General features: G+C 40.0%; 1 protein-coding gene across 5 annotated transcripts in view; it reads right to left on the reverse strand.

The window, feature by feature from the left end:
- Positions 1-301: 301 nt before the first annotated feature.
- The window catches only part of prorp (protein only RNase P catalytic subunit), a 65,673-nt gene continuing 47,148 nt past the window's right edge, over positions 302-18,826 (reverse strand). For all 5 annotated transcript variants that reach the window (XM_059956800.1, XM_059956782.1, XM_059956772.1 and 2 more), the window contains 4 exons: positions 8,764-8,912; positions 2,416-2,611; positions 561-705; positions 302-453 (listed from right to left, as the gene is read on the reverse strand). In XM_059956800.1, the coding sequence (XP_059812783.1) occupies positions 574-705; positions 2,416-2,611; positions 8,764-8,912 (477 nt within the window). In that variant the 3' untranslated portion in view covers positions 302-453; positions 561-573. The remainder of the gene's footprint in view (positions 454-560; positions 706-2,415; positions 2,612-8,763; positions 8,913-18,826) is intronic.

Consider the following 18,826-nt stretch of genomic DNA (forward strand, 5'->3'; position numbering starts at 1 on the left):
GGTACTGATTGTGGATGATCAGCCATGATCACATTGAATGGCGGTGCTGGCTCAAAGGGCCGAATAGCCTACTTCTGCACCTATTGTCTATAAGCACATCTTTACCCTGAAAATGTCTGCTAACCGAATGTTAAAGCTGATAAAAATTGAAAATTGTCGATATAAAATCTAACATTGAGTGTGAAAGGAAATTAGACAACTGTTTGAAAAAGAAGTGCTGAAGAAGATTAAACAGAAGTGAATTACTACAAAAATGACTACTCTGTGTGTGTGCGTAAAAACATCCAATTCATTGTTTGCAGAGATATTGTTTTATTTGATTTGATTAATGAGTGTATACAACAGTAAATAATAAACTCTAAATCAACTATTTATGTTCCAGAATGAACTCATCCAGAGTGATTTGCTAAGGATAACTGTAAGCCACTATGTTGACATGGTGCTGTTATATTTCTAGAAGAAAAAAATGGATAAGAAAAATCATTTCAATGTGGCCAAAGAAAATGTTCTAAATATAAACCAATTCTTTAAAAACTAAATCTACAAAATTCATGCAATACCTCCACCACTGTCTCAATTACACTTTTGAAGACACAACCATTTACGTGGAACTTCATAGGAGCTTCTCTCCACTCCTTTTTCTTCATATGGTATGTGCCAAGTATTTCTTGTTGACTGCACTATTGTGTCATAATTTGGTATGACCTATAGAGAAAAAACAAATGTTAAAAATTGTCAAGTAATGTTGAAACAAACTCAATATTATAAATTATAATAAGTATTTTTGGTAGGAAAATGTAAAGTTCATTCTTTTTATATGACAACATTTAATCAATATGCAAATACTTTATACAAGCAATCTGCACTTTATAAACTATTACCAGAAGTTTAGCAAACGTTCTTTAAAGATATTATTAGGCCAAATAACACAGAGATTTTGTATTTTTATCCTGTCAGTAGAATACAAACACAATAGTTTTTTAGTATTTTGAGCAAAGGGAAACTCTATGAAGTACATAATAAAATAGAAAAATTATTCAAAATGTAGAAAGTAATTATGACACACTTCTGTTCTTTCAGACAAAGCTCTACATGGGATGACATGGTCTGCAGTTTATGCAAGAGTATTAATCCAAAGCAGATTCAGAAGCGGATAGGCTGGGGAACTGCTGCATTTTCAATTTCCACAAGCGGTCGAATGTTGAAATACAGTTGGCAAAACTCAGAGCAGCCTGCAGATTTGGGACTTAAACAATTGTGGGAATCTCAAACTTGATAGCAGTTAAGTAATGTTGGCCACTTGGCCAGCAAATTCCAGCTGAGGATAACAATTTGAGGACTTTTTACATGTTTGGACTTAGGTTGATTACAGATTAAAATTTCAGGTTAATGATCTTCCATCATAAATGTAAAACATTAAATTTGAAGGCGTTATCAAAATACTTGAGTTACCAAACCTGCAACTCAGGACTGGGTTGTGCACTTATCCTTTCATCAGCTTCCATCAAATAAGGACAAGAGATACAGGTGTCAGGTTTCAGATTTAAGAGTATTCTGATCCATTTACTAACTTTTTTCATTAACTCTTTTCTCTCTGCATAGGCGATGCTCGATCTACTGAGTATTTTCCAAGACTTTATAGAACACAGAACAGGAACAGGCCCTTCAGCCCACAGTGTTCTGCCCAACTAAATTAATAATCAAATGCCCAGATAAACTAATGCATTCTCCTTGCACATTCATGTACTTATCTAACAGCCTCGTGAATGTCCCAATCTTATTTGCCTCTGCCATCATTCTAGACAGTGCGTTCTAGGCACCAAACATTCTGTGTGTAAAAAACTTGCCTTGCCAATCTTCTTTGAATTTACACCTTCTCATCTTTTGCCCTTTGATATTAGACATTTCAACCCTGGAAAAAAGATACTGGCTCTATGCCTCTCACAATCTTTTAAATCTGTGTTGATTCCCCATAAACTCTGCCACGCCGGAGACAACGATCCAAGTTTGTCCAATATCTCTTTATAGCACATGCCTTCTAATCCTGGCAACATCCTGGTAAGCCTCTCCAAAGCCTCAATATCCTTCCTCTAATGAGGACACAATACTCCAAATGTGGCCTAACTAGCTTTTAGCATTGTATTTCAAATTTTGTTTCTGTTCTATTTAGCTATGATCTTCAATTCAAATATCAATGAAAAACAAATTTTATGCATTCTCAAGATTAATATGAATCTCGGTTATTTTTCAAATTAATGTTGAAAATGCAAAACTTATTTTCAGAATATTGCCTTTTCGCATCAGAGCTCAATATACTGTATTACGTATTTTCCCTTGAAAGAATCATTTGCAGCCTACTATTGCCCAGTCTATGCAAGAAGATTTCTTCTAAATTATGTCAGTGTGTGCTCCCACCTCAAATTTCATCTTGTGCCCTGGATTATAACCCGACAGCACAAGCTGGTGTCCACGTTGCCACTTGAAGAACAGGCGCCGGGTGTTTTTGTCAGGCATACAAGCTTTATGATCCCTCATGAGGTCTCTACTAAGGAACTTACAATGATTGCCTGAAAGTATTGTTGCATATAAGAGAAAAGGGTCATCTTCTGATCTGGATGAAGAGAGAGCAGAACAAAACAAACCCTTATTAGGTCACATAGTATCCACATACACAAATACCTTTGCTGCAGCATATTCCACATTCCAAATAGGGGGAAAAAATGGAAATTTAGCTTCTGTTCAGTAATGGTCAATTTGAAAGTCAATTAGCTAGCCTTGTGGTCTTGCGTAATTTTTTTCTCCTCTCCCTGTGGTGTCTTAGAAGCAATTAATTAGATCAAAGCCATCAATTAAATCTCTCACATGCAATCTAGCTTTGTGGAATTGTTTTCAAAAGGTGATGGTTGTAGATTAGTGCTACATATAGTTCAGGATTTTGTGGATATTAGATCCACTTGTACAAAGCTAAGACACACGACTTTCATGTGTTAATCTAGAAAGCTGCACTGCTAGGTTGCTCAACGACAGGCAAATATGAGATGATTTAGAAAGGAAAGTTACTTTGTTACACATTTTAAATGTTGGTCTTTAATGAGCAACGTCAAGAAATTCAGGAAACATGCAGCCCCTTGATTCACACCTCTATTTGATTTCTGCAATTCTCTGAAGGGAAACGGTTTTGGATTCAATGAAAACAGAAATCAGCCCAATACGTACAGGATGTCTGCAAAGTATGTAAACCAGCAAAAAGATAGTAAGAGAGATACTATTTCAGCAGTATCAGCATGTTTTCACATTAAATAGGAGTTCTTCAGGTGGACAAGTATACTCTTTATCGATGTTTTACATACAGAACAAAAACAGGCCATTTAGCCTCACCAGTATTTATGCTCCATGTGAATCTACTCCCATTTTTCCTCATCTCCATCTATCAGCCTGGCCCTCTACATGCTTTCTGAGTCTTTTAGGCATCTATAGCGTTCACTTCAACAATTCCACCTGAGACGATGTCTGCCATTTATACCACTCATTGGGCAAAAAAGATCATTTAAATTCCCTATTAGATTTCATGGGGACTACAGTGCATTAATGGAACCTAGTTATGCCCTTCCACAAATAGAAACTCTCGATATACACTATCGAACTCTTTTATCATTTTAAAGATGTCTATTGGGTCACCCCACACCCTGCTTTTTTTGAAAGACCCAATAAAGCACAAAATTTGAACTGTTTGTACCAAATAATTATTTAAAACTCAGTGCTCACTTTTCCCCCAATAGAATACATAGATACAACATACAGTAGATTGCTGAATATTTTCAATCTCTATTATACCAGACAATGGGAAATAACTTCTGTAAAGCAGTGAGTAACTGGGAGGCTTCAGCGAGCGACCTTATTTCTAAAGCTAAATTCAGACAACCAAGGCATACTTAAATTTGCTAAAACAGCAGATACTTACCATTATGATTGAGACTACAGGATGGACATGTGAAAATAAATTCACTTTTCAATTTCTTTCTTTTGTTATTTTTTAAGTGGATGAGGGCAAGTAACATTACTGAATCAAAAGATACAGTCGGCTCTCCTTATCCGCAGGGGGATTGGTTCTGGGACCCCCCCCGCAGATACCAAAGAACACGGATGCTCATGTCCTTTATTTAACCTGTCCAAGTGCGGTGGTCTTTAGGACCCAGCGGAACCCCGGACTTTATTTATCATGTGTCGGTGCGGTGGACATTAGGACATGGCGGTGCAGCTCTGGATCCGCAGTGTTTCTGTTCACGAAAATAATCACGATTGAAAATAAGGTAGAAGTAAGAAGGTAGAAGTAAAGAAATAAGGTAGCGATCGGAAAGAAGTGAAACGCCATTGGTCATTGGAAAAGCATTAGGATACACTTGGTCAACAACTGAAACAATTTTAATGGAGCATGTGAAAGGTCCTGCCCCGATGAAAGCTACAATTATTACTAAGCAACGCAGTGGTTTAATTATTGAAATACATATGTTTCTTAAGTGTTTTATATGCATAGAAAGGTAAAATATGTACCATATACTAAGAAAAATGTTTGACTAACTGACGCTAAATAATACCAGATGTATTGACTTCCTGTTCTGACTTCAAATCCGACTTAAAGACGGACTCAGGTATGGAACTCATTCATAACCCGTGGACTGCCTGTACTTTTAAGTCATTTCTGTATTACTTATAATACCTAATACAATGTAAATGCTATGTAAATAGTTGTTATACTGTATTGTTTAGGGAATAATGACAAGAAAAAAATAGTCTGTACATGCTCAAACAACGAGTGCTGGAGAGAGAACTTCTGGGTTTTCCCGATCCGCAGTTGGTTGAATCCGCGCATATGGAATCCGCGGATAAGGAGACCCGACTGTATTTCTTAATGATACTATTAGAATATATTAATGGTTTAAAATTATTCAGTATATTAACTTAACGAAATGAACTAGTAATTATAAGAATTGATGTTGATAATAGGAACTTGAGGCAGGATTCCCAGAAGTTGGCAATTCAGAAGTCATGGAAAGGACTCAATTTTGAAAAACATAAAGATACGACAATTGATTGGAAAAGAACACTGGCAGGGATGACAGCAGAACAGCAATGGCTGGAATTTCTGGAAGCAATTCAGAAGGCACATGATATATACATCTCAAAGAGGAAATACCATAAATTCCGGTTTATAAACCGACCCGGAATATAAGACGACCTCATATTTTCAAGGTTTAAAAAATGACTTTTTCATGTTACCTTTGTATAAGCCGACCCCTTTTGTAGAGGTTTTTGATTTAACCAGAAAAGATCACAAGATCTCACATGCTGGTACTCAGCTTCACTGGATCCGGAACCTGGAAATTTTATGAACCAATACCTGCTAAGAAAACAGGCCTACACATTGTAGAGCGTCATAAGCGAATTCTTAATAAATAAATCAGGGAGCGAAGTTTTGGATTAGGCTCCCAATGGTAAAGAATCCTCTGAAATGTAACCTCTGTGAAACCATTTAGCGCCCATCGCAATCTTGTTAAAACATAACATGGAGTGGGGGGATCAGTACGTGTACTCAGTATTGGGTTTGCGACCACCACGTACAAAAGATTAAAATTAATGTGATACGATGCTGGATTCAAGCTGAAGGTTGTTGATTTTGCTAAAGGAACAAATAATTCTGCAGCTGCTAAGAAGTTTAGTGTAAATGAGAAACAAGTGAAAGAGTGGAGAAAGGCAGACGACATGCTGAGGGAAATGCCAAAGACGAAATGTGCAAACCGCAGGAAAACATGCCAGTGGCCAGAACTGGAAGAAAAAGTTTTAGAGTGGGTGAATCACCAGTGATCATCTGGGTACACTGTTATCAGAGAAATGATTCAAGTTCAAGCAATGAAATGGGCTGAAAAACACAGTGAGGTGTTACGTATCCCATAACAGGATAACTTACCAGCAAAGATAGAGAGGTCTGTTGAAGTCTGTTGTCACTATTTTCAAACGTTTTATTCGTAAAGGGACACAAAAGTAGGGGTAATACATATATTCAGATAGGGCACATTGTCAACACTCAATCTAAAGCGCGGGTATATTAATAATCATCATTATTAAGTGAGCTCTGCTGATGTCTAGGGGTTAATAGATTGTCCGTTGGAAATATAAAAGTCACTCAGAAGGCTGTTGGCCTCAGCCCTTTGAAAATCACTGGGTTTCACGTGGGGCGACCGAGAGAGAGAGATTGGGGGGAGAAGAGAAAGAACTTGCCAAGTCTCGATGAATCTTCCGTGAAATCGGGGGAGCGTTGGTTTCCTTATTCAAAGAAACAAATCATTCAAAGAATTCATGCATCCACAGTGGAATGAATTTGACTCAAAAACAGCTAATAAATATGACCTGTCTTCCGTGTATTCGTTTTTCCAACATTGGCATCCTCTGTATAAGCTGACCCCCTACTTTTAGGACCAAAATGTAGGGCCAAATTCTCAGCTTATACACCGGAATTTACGGTATTCTAAAGGAAAGATGACACAACCATGGTTAACAAGAGAAGTCAAAGCCAACATAAAAGCCAAAGATAAGGCACAAAACAGAGCAAAAATTAGTAGGAAGTTAGAGGATTGGGAAGCTTTTAAAAACCAACAGGATTCAACTAAAAAGAAGGTAAAGGAGGAACACTAACATAAGCTAGTCAATAATATTAAAGAGGACATCAAAAGTTTCTTCAGATACATAAAGTGTAAAAGAGAAATGAAAATGGATATTGGGCTTCTGGAAAACGATGCTGGAGAGGTAGTAATGGGGGACAACGAAATAGCAGTCGTACTGAATAAGTATCTTGCATCAGTCTTCACTGTGGAAGACACTAACAGTATGGTGGAAGCTCCAGGTGTCGGTGGGCATGAAGTGTGTGAAGTTACATTAATTAGACAGAAGGTTCTTGGGAAGCTGAAAGGTCTGAAGGTAGATAAGTCACCTGGACCAGATGGTGTACACTCCAGAGTTCTGAAAGAGGTGGCTGAAGAGATCATGGAGGCATTAGTAATGATCTTTCAAGAATAACTTGGTTCTGGAAGACTGGAAAATTGCAAATGTCACTCCACTCTTCAAGAAGGGAGAGAGGCAGAAGAAAGGAAACTATAGGCCAATTAGTCTGACCTTAATGGCTGGGAAGATGTTGGAGTCGATTATTAAGGATGCGGTCTCGGGATCCTTGGAGGCACATGATAAAACAGGTTGTAATTCCATGGTTTCCTCAACGGAAAATCTTCCCTGGAATTCTTTGAAGAAATACCAAGCAGGATAGACAAAGGAGAATTGGTTGATGTTGTGAATTTGGATTTTCAGAAGGCCTTTGACAAGGTGCCACACATGAGGCTTCTTAACAAGCTATGAGCCCTGGTATCATAGGAAAGATTCTGGCATGGATAAAGCAATGGCTGATTGGCAGGAGGTAAAGAGTGGGAATAAAGGGAGCCTTTTCTGGCTGGCTGCTGGTGACTGGAGGTGTTGCACAGGGGTCGGTGTTGGGACTGATTCTGTTTACATTTTATGTCAATGATTTGGACGATGGAATTGATTACTTTGTTGCAAAGTTTGCAGATGATATGCAGATAGGTGGAGGGGCAGGTAGTTTTGAGGAAGTAGAGAGGCTACAGATGGACTTAGACAGATTAGGAGAATGGGCAAAGAATGGCAGATGGTATACAGTGTCAGGAAGTGTAGGGCCATGCACTTTGGCAGAAGAAAGGGCTGCTACTTTCTAAATGGAGTGAAAATACAAAAATGCGAGGAACAAAGGGACTTGGGAGTCCTTGTGCAGGATCCTCTAAAGGTTAATTTGCAGGTTAATCTGTGATGAGGAAGGTAAATACAATGTTAACATTTATTTCAAGAGGACTAGAATATAAAAGCAAGGATGTAATGTTGAAACTTTATAAAGCACTGGTGAGGCCTTTCTCAGAGTATTGTGAGCAGGTTTGGGCCCGATTGTAGAAAGGATGTGCTGAAACTGGAGAGTTCATAGGAAGTTCATGAAAATGATTCCAGATTAAAGGGCTTGTCACATGAAGTGCGTTTGATGGCTCTGGGCCTGTATTCACAGGAATTCAGAAGAATAAGGGGTGACCGCATTGAAACCTATCAAATGGTGAAAGGCCTTGATAGAGTGGATGTGGAGAGCATGTTTCCTATGGTGAGAGAGTAAAAGACCAGAGGACACGGCCTCAGAATAGAGGGGTGTCCTTTTAGAATGGAGATGAGGGGGATTCTCTTCAGCCAGAGAGTGAAGATTCTGTGGAATACAGTGGATGGTAGCAGCAGAGGCCAAGTCTTTATGTATACTTCAGGCAGAGATTGATAGTTTCTTAATTGGTCAGGGCTATGGGGAGAGGGCAGAAGGTAGGGGCTAAGAGGAAAATTGGATCAGCCATAATGAAATGGTAGAGCAGACTCAATGGGCCAAATTGCCTAATTCTGCTCCTATATCTTATGGTCTTACAATTACTTCCAAACTATACTTACAAGAACAAAATCATTTGGCTCATTGCCCTGTACCAGCTGTCTGAAAGAGCTGAAAACATAGCCCCACTCCACAATGTTTTCTTGATAAGATAAGCATGATTAATCCAATAACCCTTCTTTACCTTTCTTTTAACTCTGGTATTGGAAATTATCCAATTCTTTATGCTAAGATGGGGTGATAGCTTTTTCTGGAATTTTCCTTTTTACTTATTACTTTAAAATTTAACTTACATATTTGAGGTAAAGAAGCAGTCAGCATATTTCTGTATGGCAGCCATATGGCCTTTGTCCCAGCTCCGCGTTCCTTTTAACATGTGCCTACGCCCAAGGACAAGGATACGCAAGTTTTGTCGGGCAAGATGAGAAACTACGTCAAAGAGCTGTTTGAAAAACATAGCAAATTAATCAAGTTATAGCTTCATATTTAATGTAAACATTCTACATTTGCATACAAATGTATATTTATGTTGTCTTTTGCTAAACAATGAATTATGATAGGGATCCTGTCGAAACATGACAATGGGCATTACAAAACTAACAAAGGCTGTAGTGTAATAAAAGTCAAGCTCCTTTACTGCTAACAGCATCAGTTCACACTCTTTTTCCTATTAAACCTTTACAGAAATCCTTCGTATATTTTTGGGAAAATCCCTGCTTGTGAAAAAAGGAAATAATCCAAATAAATGTAAGATATATTATTTTGTAACTGTCTCTTGTAGAAGACAACTACATTTCCAGATTTTTCAATGACTCCAAGTATAGGTAGTTAATCGGCAGTGAAACACTTCGAGGAATCTTGAAAGACACAATATGTCCCGATAGGAGGCAAGTGGGGAAATGGAGACCCATCTCCCGTTTTTCAGGAGAAAATTCAGATTTCTTTTTTAACTACTTGGGGTAAAAGAGGCACAACTGTGCAGGCGCGTGACCTCAGGGCACGGAAGCTTTAAAAAGGGAAGCAATCTTTGATTCACAGCAAGCAGGCTGCAGAATAAGTCGCCGTTTTTCGGGAGAAAATTCAGATTTTTTTTAACTACATGGGATAAAAGAGGCATGACTGCACAGGCATGTGACCTCAGAGAGCCGAAGGCTTGAAAAGAACACCGCCATATCCAGCAGGCAGCAGAGTGAGACAGCGCAGTGATACGGTGTTGGCTCAATGGGCTTAGGTGGAAACAGAAAGAGGCTTCCTGCGACCGTTGAGTCTTATAGTAAAGGGGGAAGTTACAGGTTTATTTATTTAGTAATAACAGTAGCATTAGAGGTATGGATCTAGGATTAGTGTTGTGCTTAGAGTGCCAGATGTAGGGACCTTGGAAATCTCCCAGCCTCCTCAAGGATTACATCTGCACCAGGTGCATTGAGATGAGGCTCCTTAAGGACCGTGTTAAGGATCTGGAGCTGCAACTTAGACAATAGACAAGAGGTGCAGGAGTAGGCCATTTGGCCCTTTGAGCCAGCACCGCCATTCATTGTGATCATGGCTGATCATCCACAATCAGTACCCTGTTCCTGCCTTCTCCCCATATCCCTTGACTCCATTATCTTTAAGAGCTCTATCTAACTCTTTCTTGAAAGCATCCAGAGAATTGGCCTCCACTGTCTTCTGAGGCAGAGCATTCCATAGATCCACAACTCTCTGGGTGAAAGAGTTTTTCCTGAACTCCGTTCTAAATGGCCTACCCCTTATTCTTTAACTGTGGCCTCTGGTTCTGGATTCCCCCAACATCGGGAACACATTTCCTGCCTCTAGCATGTCCAATCCCTTAATAATATATGTTTTAATCAGATTCCCTCTCATCCTTCTAAATTCCAGTGTATACAAACCCCGTCGCTCCAATCTTTCAACATATAACAGTTCCACTATCCTGGGAATCAACCTTATGAACCTGATGACCTTCAACTCATTAGGGAAAGTGAGGAGGTGATTGATAATACCTATTGAGAGATAGTGGACAGCACCTCCGTGACAGTCACCCTCAGAAATCGATATATTGTTTTAGATACTGTTGGAGAGGTTGACCTGACAGAGGAAGACCACAGCGAACGGCCCTCTGCCTAGTGCTGTGATCAAGAGAGCAAGGAGAAACGCAGTAGTTATAGGGGATTCCATAGTGAGGGGAACAGACAAGAGATTCTGTGAGCCGGACAAAGATACCTGGATGGTGTGTTGCCACCCTGGTGCCAGGGTACGGGCTGTCTCAGATCGAGTCCAGAGTATTCTGAGGAGAGAGGGCAAGCAACCAGAAGTCTTGGAACATGTTGATACCAATGACATAAACAGAAAAAGAGAGGAGGTCCTGAAGGAAGATTACTGGGAGCTAGGAAGAAAATTGGAAAGCCAGACCTCCAGAATAATAATCTCAGGATTACTGCCTGAGCAATGCGCTAATGAAGGTAAGAATAGCAGAATTAAGCAGATGAATGTGTGGCTAAGTAACTGGTGCAGGGGGCAGGGCTTCAAATTCTTGGATCATTAAGATCTATTTTGGGGGAGGTATTACTTATACGAGAATGATGGGTTACACCTGAACTCAAAGGGTACTAATATCCTGGTGGGATTGTTTAATATAGCTGTTAGGGAGGGTTTAAACTAAGTTGGCAGGGGGAAGGAAACCAGGGTGTTAAGGTTGAGGAAAAGGAAAATATAAATAAGTCAAAGATACTATGCAGCAAAAATGGCAAGAAGGACAGGCAGGTGAATAGACAGGATAACTTGCGGTGCGACAGAAATATAGCAAAATAGGTAACAGATACTGACCTAAATGTACTGTACTTAAATGCATGCAGCATTAGAAATAAAGTGGATGACCTTGTTGTACAGCTATAAAAGATATAACATTGTGGCTATCACCGAGTCATGGTTAAATGATGGATGTGATTGGGAGCTGAATGTCCAAGGATACACAGTGTATAGGAAAGATAGGAAGGTAGGTAAAGGGGTGGAGTGGCCCTGATGGTAACCAACGATATCAAATCACTAGAAAGAAGGGACATAGGATCAGAAGAGGTAGAACCCTTATGGGTCAGGTTAAGAAATAGCAAGGGTAAAAAGACACTAATAGCAGTGATATACAGGCCTCCAAACAGCAGCCGGGATGTGGACTGCAAGTTACAGCTGGAAATAGAAAAAGCGTTTCAGAAGGAAAATGTCAAGATAATTATGGGGGCTTTTAATATGAACGTGGATTGGGAAAGTCAGGAAGGTACTGGTTCTCAGGAGAGGGAGTTTGTAGAATGCCTACGGGATAGCTTTTTGGAGCAGCTTGTCCATAAGCCCACCAGGGGATCAGCTGTTTTGGACTGGGTGCTGTGTAATGAACCTGAGGCGATTAGGGAGCTAGAGGTAATGGAACCCCTTGGAAGTAGTGATCATAATATGATTCAGTTTCAAATTTGAAAAGGAGAAGCTGGTATCAGGTGTATTGATATTTTAGTGGAACAAAGGAAATTACAGTGGTCTGAGAGAGGAACTGGCCGAAGTTGATTGGAAAGGTGAGCTAGATGGAGGGATGGTAGAGCAGAATTGGATGAAATTCTTACAAGAAAAAAGGAAAGTGCAGGAAAAATATATTCCAAGAAAAAAGGAAGCAATGAATGGAAAAATGGCACAAATGTGGGTAATGAGAGAGGTTAGTTCTAAACTGGAAAAAGGCCAAATTTGAAGAAATGAGAAAGGATCTAAAAAGTGTAGATTGGGACAGGTTGTTCTCTGGCAAGGATGTGATTGGTAAATGGGAGGCCTTCAAAGGAAAAATTTTGAGAGTGCAGTTTGTATGTTCCTGTCAGGGTTAAAGACAAAATGTATAAGAATAAGGAACCTTGGTTCTCGAGGGATATTGGAACTCTGATAAAGAAGAGAGAGATGTATAACAAGTATAGGCAACAGGGAGGAAATAAGATGCTTGAGGAGTATAAAAAGAGTAAGAAAATACTTAAGAAAGAAATCAGGAGGGCTAAAAGAAGACATGAGGTTGCTTTGGCAGTCAGGGTGAAGGATAATCCTAAGAGCTTCTACAGTATGTCAAGAGCAAAAGGATAGTAAGGGATAAAATTGGTCCTCTTGAAGATCAAAGTGGTCGGCTATGTATGGAACCAAAAGAAATGGGGAGAGATATTAAATGGGTTTTTTGCTTCTGTATTTACTAAGGAAACTGGAATGGAGTCTATGGAAACAAGGCAAACAAGTAGGGAGGCCATGGAACTTATACAGATTAAAGAGGAGGAGGTGCTTGCTGTCTTGAGGCAAATCAGAATAGATAAATCCCCAGGACCTGACTGGATATTCCCTCAGACCTTGAAGGAGACTAGTGTTGAAATTGCAGGGGCCCTGGCAGAAATATTTAAAATGTCGATACCCACAGGTCAGGTGCCGGAGGATTAGAGGATAGCTCATGTAGTTCCATTGTTTAAAAAAGGCTCAAAAAGTAAGCCAGGAAATTATAGGTCGGTAAGTTTGACATCGGTAGTAGGTAAATTATTGGAAAGAATACTAAGAGATAGGATCTGCAAGTATTTGGATAGACAGGGACTTATTAGAAAAAGTCAGCATGGCTTTGTGCGTGGTAGGTCATGTTTAACCAATCTATTAGAGTTTTTCGAGGAAGTTACCTCGAAGGAAGGAAGGCAGTGGATGTTGTCTACATGAACTTCAGTAAGGCCTTTGACAAGGTCCCGCATGGGAGGTAAGTTAGGAAGATTCAGTCGCTAGGTATACATGGAGAGGTAGTAAATTGGATTAGACATTGGCTCAATGGAAGAAGCCACAGAGTGGTAGTGGAGGCCTGTAACTAGCGGTGTGCCACAGGGATCAGTGCTGGGTCCATTGTTATTTGTCATCTATATCAATGATCTGCATGATAATGTGGCAAATTGGATCAGCAAATTTGCTGATGGTACAAAGATTGGAGGCATAGTGGACAGTGAGGAAGGTTTTCAAAGCTTGCAGAGGGATTTGGACCAGTTGAAGGAATGGGCTGAAAAATGGCAGATGGAGTTTAATGCAGACAAGTGTGAGGTATTGCACTTTGGAAGATCAAACCAAGGTAGAACATACAAGGTAAATGGTAGGACACTGAGGAGTGCAGTAGAACAGAGGGATCTGGGAGTACAGATACATAATTCCCTAAAAGTGGCATCACAAGTAGATAGGGTAGTAAAGAGAGCTTTTGGTACATTGGCCTTTATAAATCAAAATATTGAGTATAAGAGTTGGAACGTAATGGTGAGATTGTATAAGACATTGTTGAGACCGAATTTGAAGTATCGTGTGCAGTTTTGGTCACCTAATTACAGGAAGGATATTAATAAGGTTGAAAGAGTGCAGAGAAGGTTTACAAGGATGTTGCCAGGACTTGAGAAACTGAGATACAGAGAAAGGTTGAATAGGTTAGGACTTTATTCACTGGAGAAGGATGAGAGGAGATTTGATAAAGGTATATAAAATTATGATGGGTATAGATCAGAGGTCGGCGACCTGCGGCTCTTTCATCTCTGTGATGCGGCTCCCCGTGGTTTGTTAGCTTTTGAAATGTAATTCGAAATTTGAAGATTATGGTGATCTTGTACAATCTGAAAACTTTGTGGAGACACCATTTCCTGGCACATCCAAACCGGCTCACAATTAGCCACCGTTCCGGCTAAGGGAGATAGCCTACGGGGGTTTGTGAGTACGTGTCTTTTGGAGCATCCGCGCCCACGGGGACGGGTTGAGGGAGGCTTTAAAGCAAGGCTGTTTAGTTCGAATAAAGTTACCTTTGACTGCAGTCTTTATTTTAGCGCTGCGTGTAGCACACCGCTACAACGTGTTTTTTTATCGCTATTAATATACATCACAACTGCCAATGCCTGACACCCGCCAGTGCGCGCTTTCTTTTAATTCTTCGATCCAAGGTAGGCTAACTATGGAGTAACCTTCAACCCAATGTCTTTTTTTCGGAGTTCAAAATGTTTTTGTTTTCTTTTCTGTGGGAAATGGGTCCATATTGGCTCTTTCAGTGGTAAACGTTGCCGACCCCTGGTATAGATAGAGTGAATGCAAGCAGGCTTTTTCCACTGAGGCTAGGGGAGGAAAAAAAACAGAGGTCATGGGTTAGGGGTGAAGGGGGAAAAGTTTAAGGGAACATTGGAGGGGGCTTCTTCATGCAGAGAGTGGTGGGAGTGTGGAATGAGCTGCCAGATAAAGTGGTGAATGAGGGTTCATTTTCGACATTTAAGAAAAACTTGGACAGGTATATGGATGAGAGGGGTTTGGAGGGATATGGCCCAGGTGCAGGTCAGGGTGACTAGGCAGAAAAATGGATTGGCACAGCCAAGAAGGGCCAAAAGGCCTGTTTCTGTGCTGTAATGTTCTATGGTTAAAGCTAAAATAAAAGCAAAAGAGACGGTGTACAAGGAAGCAAAAATTAGTGGGAAAACTGAGGACTGGATAATTTTTAAAAACTTACAGAAGGAAACTAAGAAAGTCATTAGGAAAGAAAAAATGAATTATGAAAGGAAGTTCGCAATTAACATAAAGGATACTAAGAGTTTTTTTAAATATATGAAGAGTAAAAGAGTGACACGGGTAAATATAGGACCGATTGAAAATGATGCAGGAGAAATTATAATGGGTAATAAAGAGATGGCAGAGGAACTAAATGAGTATTTTACATCAGTCCTCAGTGGAAGACATTAGCAATATACCTGATAGCCAGAGGTCTCAGGGAATAGAATTAGGTACTGTCAAGATTACTAGAGAGAAAGTGCTTAGGAAGCTAAATGGAGTAAGGATAGATAAGTCTCCCAGACCGGATGAGATGCACCCATGGGTTCTGAAGGAGGTGGCTTTGAAGATTGTGGAGCCATTGGAAATGATCTTCCAGGAATCAATACACTCTGGCATGGTTTCGGAGGGCTGGAAGGTTGCAAATGTAGTTCCGCTGTTTAAGAAAGGAGGGGGGCAGCAAAAAGAAAATCATAGGCCTATTACTCTGACATTGGTAGATGGAAAGTTATTGGAGTCAATCCTCAAGGATGAGGTTATGAAATACCTCGAGGTGCATGACAAGATAGGCCCAAGCCAGCATGGTTTCATGAAGGGAAGATCCTGCCTCACCAACCTATTGGAATTTTTTGAGGTAATCTCAAATAAGATTGACAAGGGAGAGGCTGTGGATATTGTGTATTTGGATTTTCAAAAGGCCTTTGATAAGGTGCTGCATAAGAGGCTGCTTAATAAGATGACAGCCCATGGAACTACAGGAAGGATATTGGAATGGGTGGAGCATTGGCTGATAGGCAGAAAGCAAAGGATGGGAATAAAGAGATCCTATTCTGGTTAGTTGCCGGTTACTAGTGATGTTCCGCAGGGGTCAGTGTTGGGGCCACTTCTTTTTACACTGTATATCGATGGTTTAGATTATGGATTAAATGGTTTTGTGGCTAAGTTTGCAGATGACACCAAGATAGGTGGAGGAGCAGGAAGTGTTGAAGAAACGTAAAGGTTGCAGAGAGACTTGGTCAGTCTAGGAGAGTGCATAAAGAAATGGCAGATGAGATACAATGTTGAGAAATGTACGGTTGTACATTTTGGAAGAAGAAATAATCGGGCTGATTACTATTTAGATGGGGAGAAAATTCAAAAATCAGAAGTGCAAAGGGACTTGGATGTCCTTGTACAGGATACCCTAAAGTTTAACCACCAGGTTGGATAGGCAGTAAGGAAAGCAAATGCTATATTGGCATTCATTTCAAGAGAAATAGTGTATAAGAGTAAGGAGGTGTTGATGAGGCTCTATGGGGCACTGGTGAGACCTCAATTGGAATACTGTGCACAGTTTTGTGCCCCCTATCTTAGAAGGGACGTACTGATGTTGGAGGGAGTTCAGAGAAGATTTACGAGGATGATTCCTGGAATGCAGGGGCTAACATATGAGGAGCATTTGTTGGCTCTTGGACTGCATTCATTAGAGTATAGAAGAATGAGAAAGGATCTCATAGAAACATTTTGAATGTTGAAAGGGTTGGGCAGAGGAGATGTGGAAAGGCTGTTTCCCTTGGTGGGTGAGTCCAGGACAAGAGGCCACAGTCTTAGAATTAGAGGGTACCCATTTAAAACAGAGATGAGGAGAAATTTTTTTAGCCAGAGGGTTGTGGATTTATGGAATTAGTTGCCACATACAGATGTGGAGGCCCGATCATTGAAGGTGTTTAAGGAGGAGATTGATAGGTATCTAATTAGTCAGGGTATCAAGGGATATGGGGAAAAAGCCAGAAATTGGAACTAGATGGGAGAATAGTTTAGCTCATGGTGGAGTGGCAGAGCAGACTTGATGGGCCGAATGGCCTACTTCTGCTCCTTTGTCTTGTGATCAAAATCTGCTAAGGAATTGGAAGAGTTTTTACATACAAGATTGATTTAAATAAATAGAAACTAAGTGAAATTAAAACACATTTAGACTCTGATAAATTAAAATATTACAATAAAGACTTCCCCTAGGTTACGAACACCTGACAGAAGTACTGCCTGCACGTTTGTTTGGGAGAACAGTGGAATAGATCTGTTGGCTGCTGTGGAGCTACAAGCGTCTCCGGTTGTGGTGGGGGGGGGGGGGGGGGGGAGGGGTGTGTGAACTTAATCTGGAGCTGCATTTCTAACCTGTGAACTGTCTGGGTTATGAACAATATATATGACTGGAACCCTGCAGTAACCTGAGGAGAATTTATAAAATATGAAAAAAGTCAGCTTAATTTACTTTTTCTACTCTAATCTACAGGGTAAATCAATGGGGTTGTTACTATTGCAACAGGGTAAATGTTGGCAAATAATCAAATATGATTAAAAAGAATGAGAACTCTTATGCTTCATTGTTATTTTGAAATCTAGAATTACTTGGTCCTTGGCTGAAGTTAAGAGGAGTATGTAACCAAATGCTCCAACTTCAGAATGATATGCTTTGATCATACTAACACCGAATGCTGGATTGTAGCATGACTGTGCTTTTGACATGATAATTTCTCCTCTTTCCATCATTAACTTGATTTTAAAAATACACCATAGTGTATTTTTATAATGGCAGGATGTATATGGGCACACGGGTAAGTCATGATGCTAATGCCAGGAACATTCTTGGAGTCCAAGTTTCTAGTACTGGATTCAGTCTAAATTGGCAGTGATAGCTTCGGCCTGCTCTGTGGTTCTCTGATGAACTCTTCAAGGAATACAACAGGGTTGCACAATCTTGAGCTGAAAAGCTCCCTGAATCTGTGCCAAGTTAAATTTGGTACAAGTATGACAGTCCCTGACACTAGTGTTTGGAGTAATGTTTTCACTACCTACTTTGTTTTCGTGTTTTTTCAAAATTAGTATATTGATATAGTTTTAAATTTAAAGGTCCCACTTAGTGGCGCAAAAATATCAGCACCTAACTCCTCAGCGAAGGTTCCAGAGTCTGAATCCAAGTCGGGTTGAGCGTTGAGCTAGCAACTCGGCCTCATAAAAACAAGAACACCTTCAAAAGATAACTCCACTGTCGAGTTAAGGGCTATTCTTCTTTAAATTTAAAGATACCATTATATTTACCTATATAATATTTTAAACTTTTATATAGCTGATTTTTGCAGAATGCCTGTCAAAGGCAGTCACAAAGATTCAATGGTCTTGATCACAATGACAGTGCGGAAAGTCTATGGAACTGGGCAGATGGGCCTCTGGTGCTCAAAAGGGTTCTGTGAATACAAATGGCTACCTGTGTTAAAACAACCCAGCGCTGCATTCAGTGCTGGGTTTCTAATGGAAATGGGCCTTTGACAAACAGCATGGTGTGGTGCAAGTAGGTAGCAATTTCTGGAGCAAAATAAGATCTGTTCCAATGACTCTTGAGACACACAATCACAAATACAACAGAGACTGAGAGAGGAGACATTTCTGCCTCTTCAATCTCTCTCTTGCATATTCCCATTTTGAAGTTTGCAGCTTGGCAACTTTCACTTCATATCCTCTTCACTTTGAATAAGCATACAGTCGGCCCTCCTTATTCACGGATTCAACCAACCGTGGATCAGGAAAACCCGCAAGTTCTGTCTCCAGCACTCGTTGCTTGAGCATGTACAGACTATTTTTTTCTTGTCATTATTCCCTAAACAATACAGTATAACAACTATTTACATAGCATTTACATTGTCTCAGGTATTATTAGTAATCTAGAAATGACTTAAAAGTATAGGCAGTCCCCGGGTTATGAATGAGTTCTATTCTTGAGTCTGTCTTTAAGTCAGAACAGGTACATCTGGTATTATTTAGTGTCAGTCAGTC

Source organism: Hypanus sabinus, chromosome 2 (genome assembly GCF_030144855.1).
Source record: "Hypanus sabinus isolate sHypSab1 chromosome 2, sHypSab1.hap1, whole genome shotgun sequence".
Taxonomy (NCBI): domain Eukaryota; kingdom Metazoa; phylum Chordata; class Chondrichthyes; order Myliobatiformes; family Dasyatidae; genus Hypanus; species Hypanus sabinus.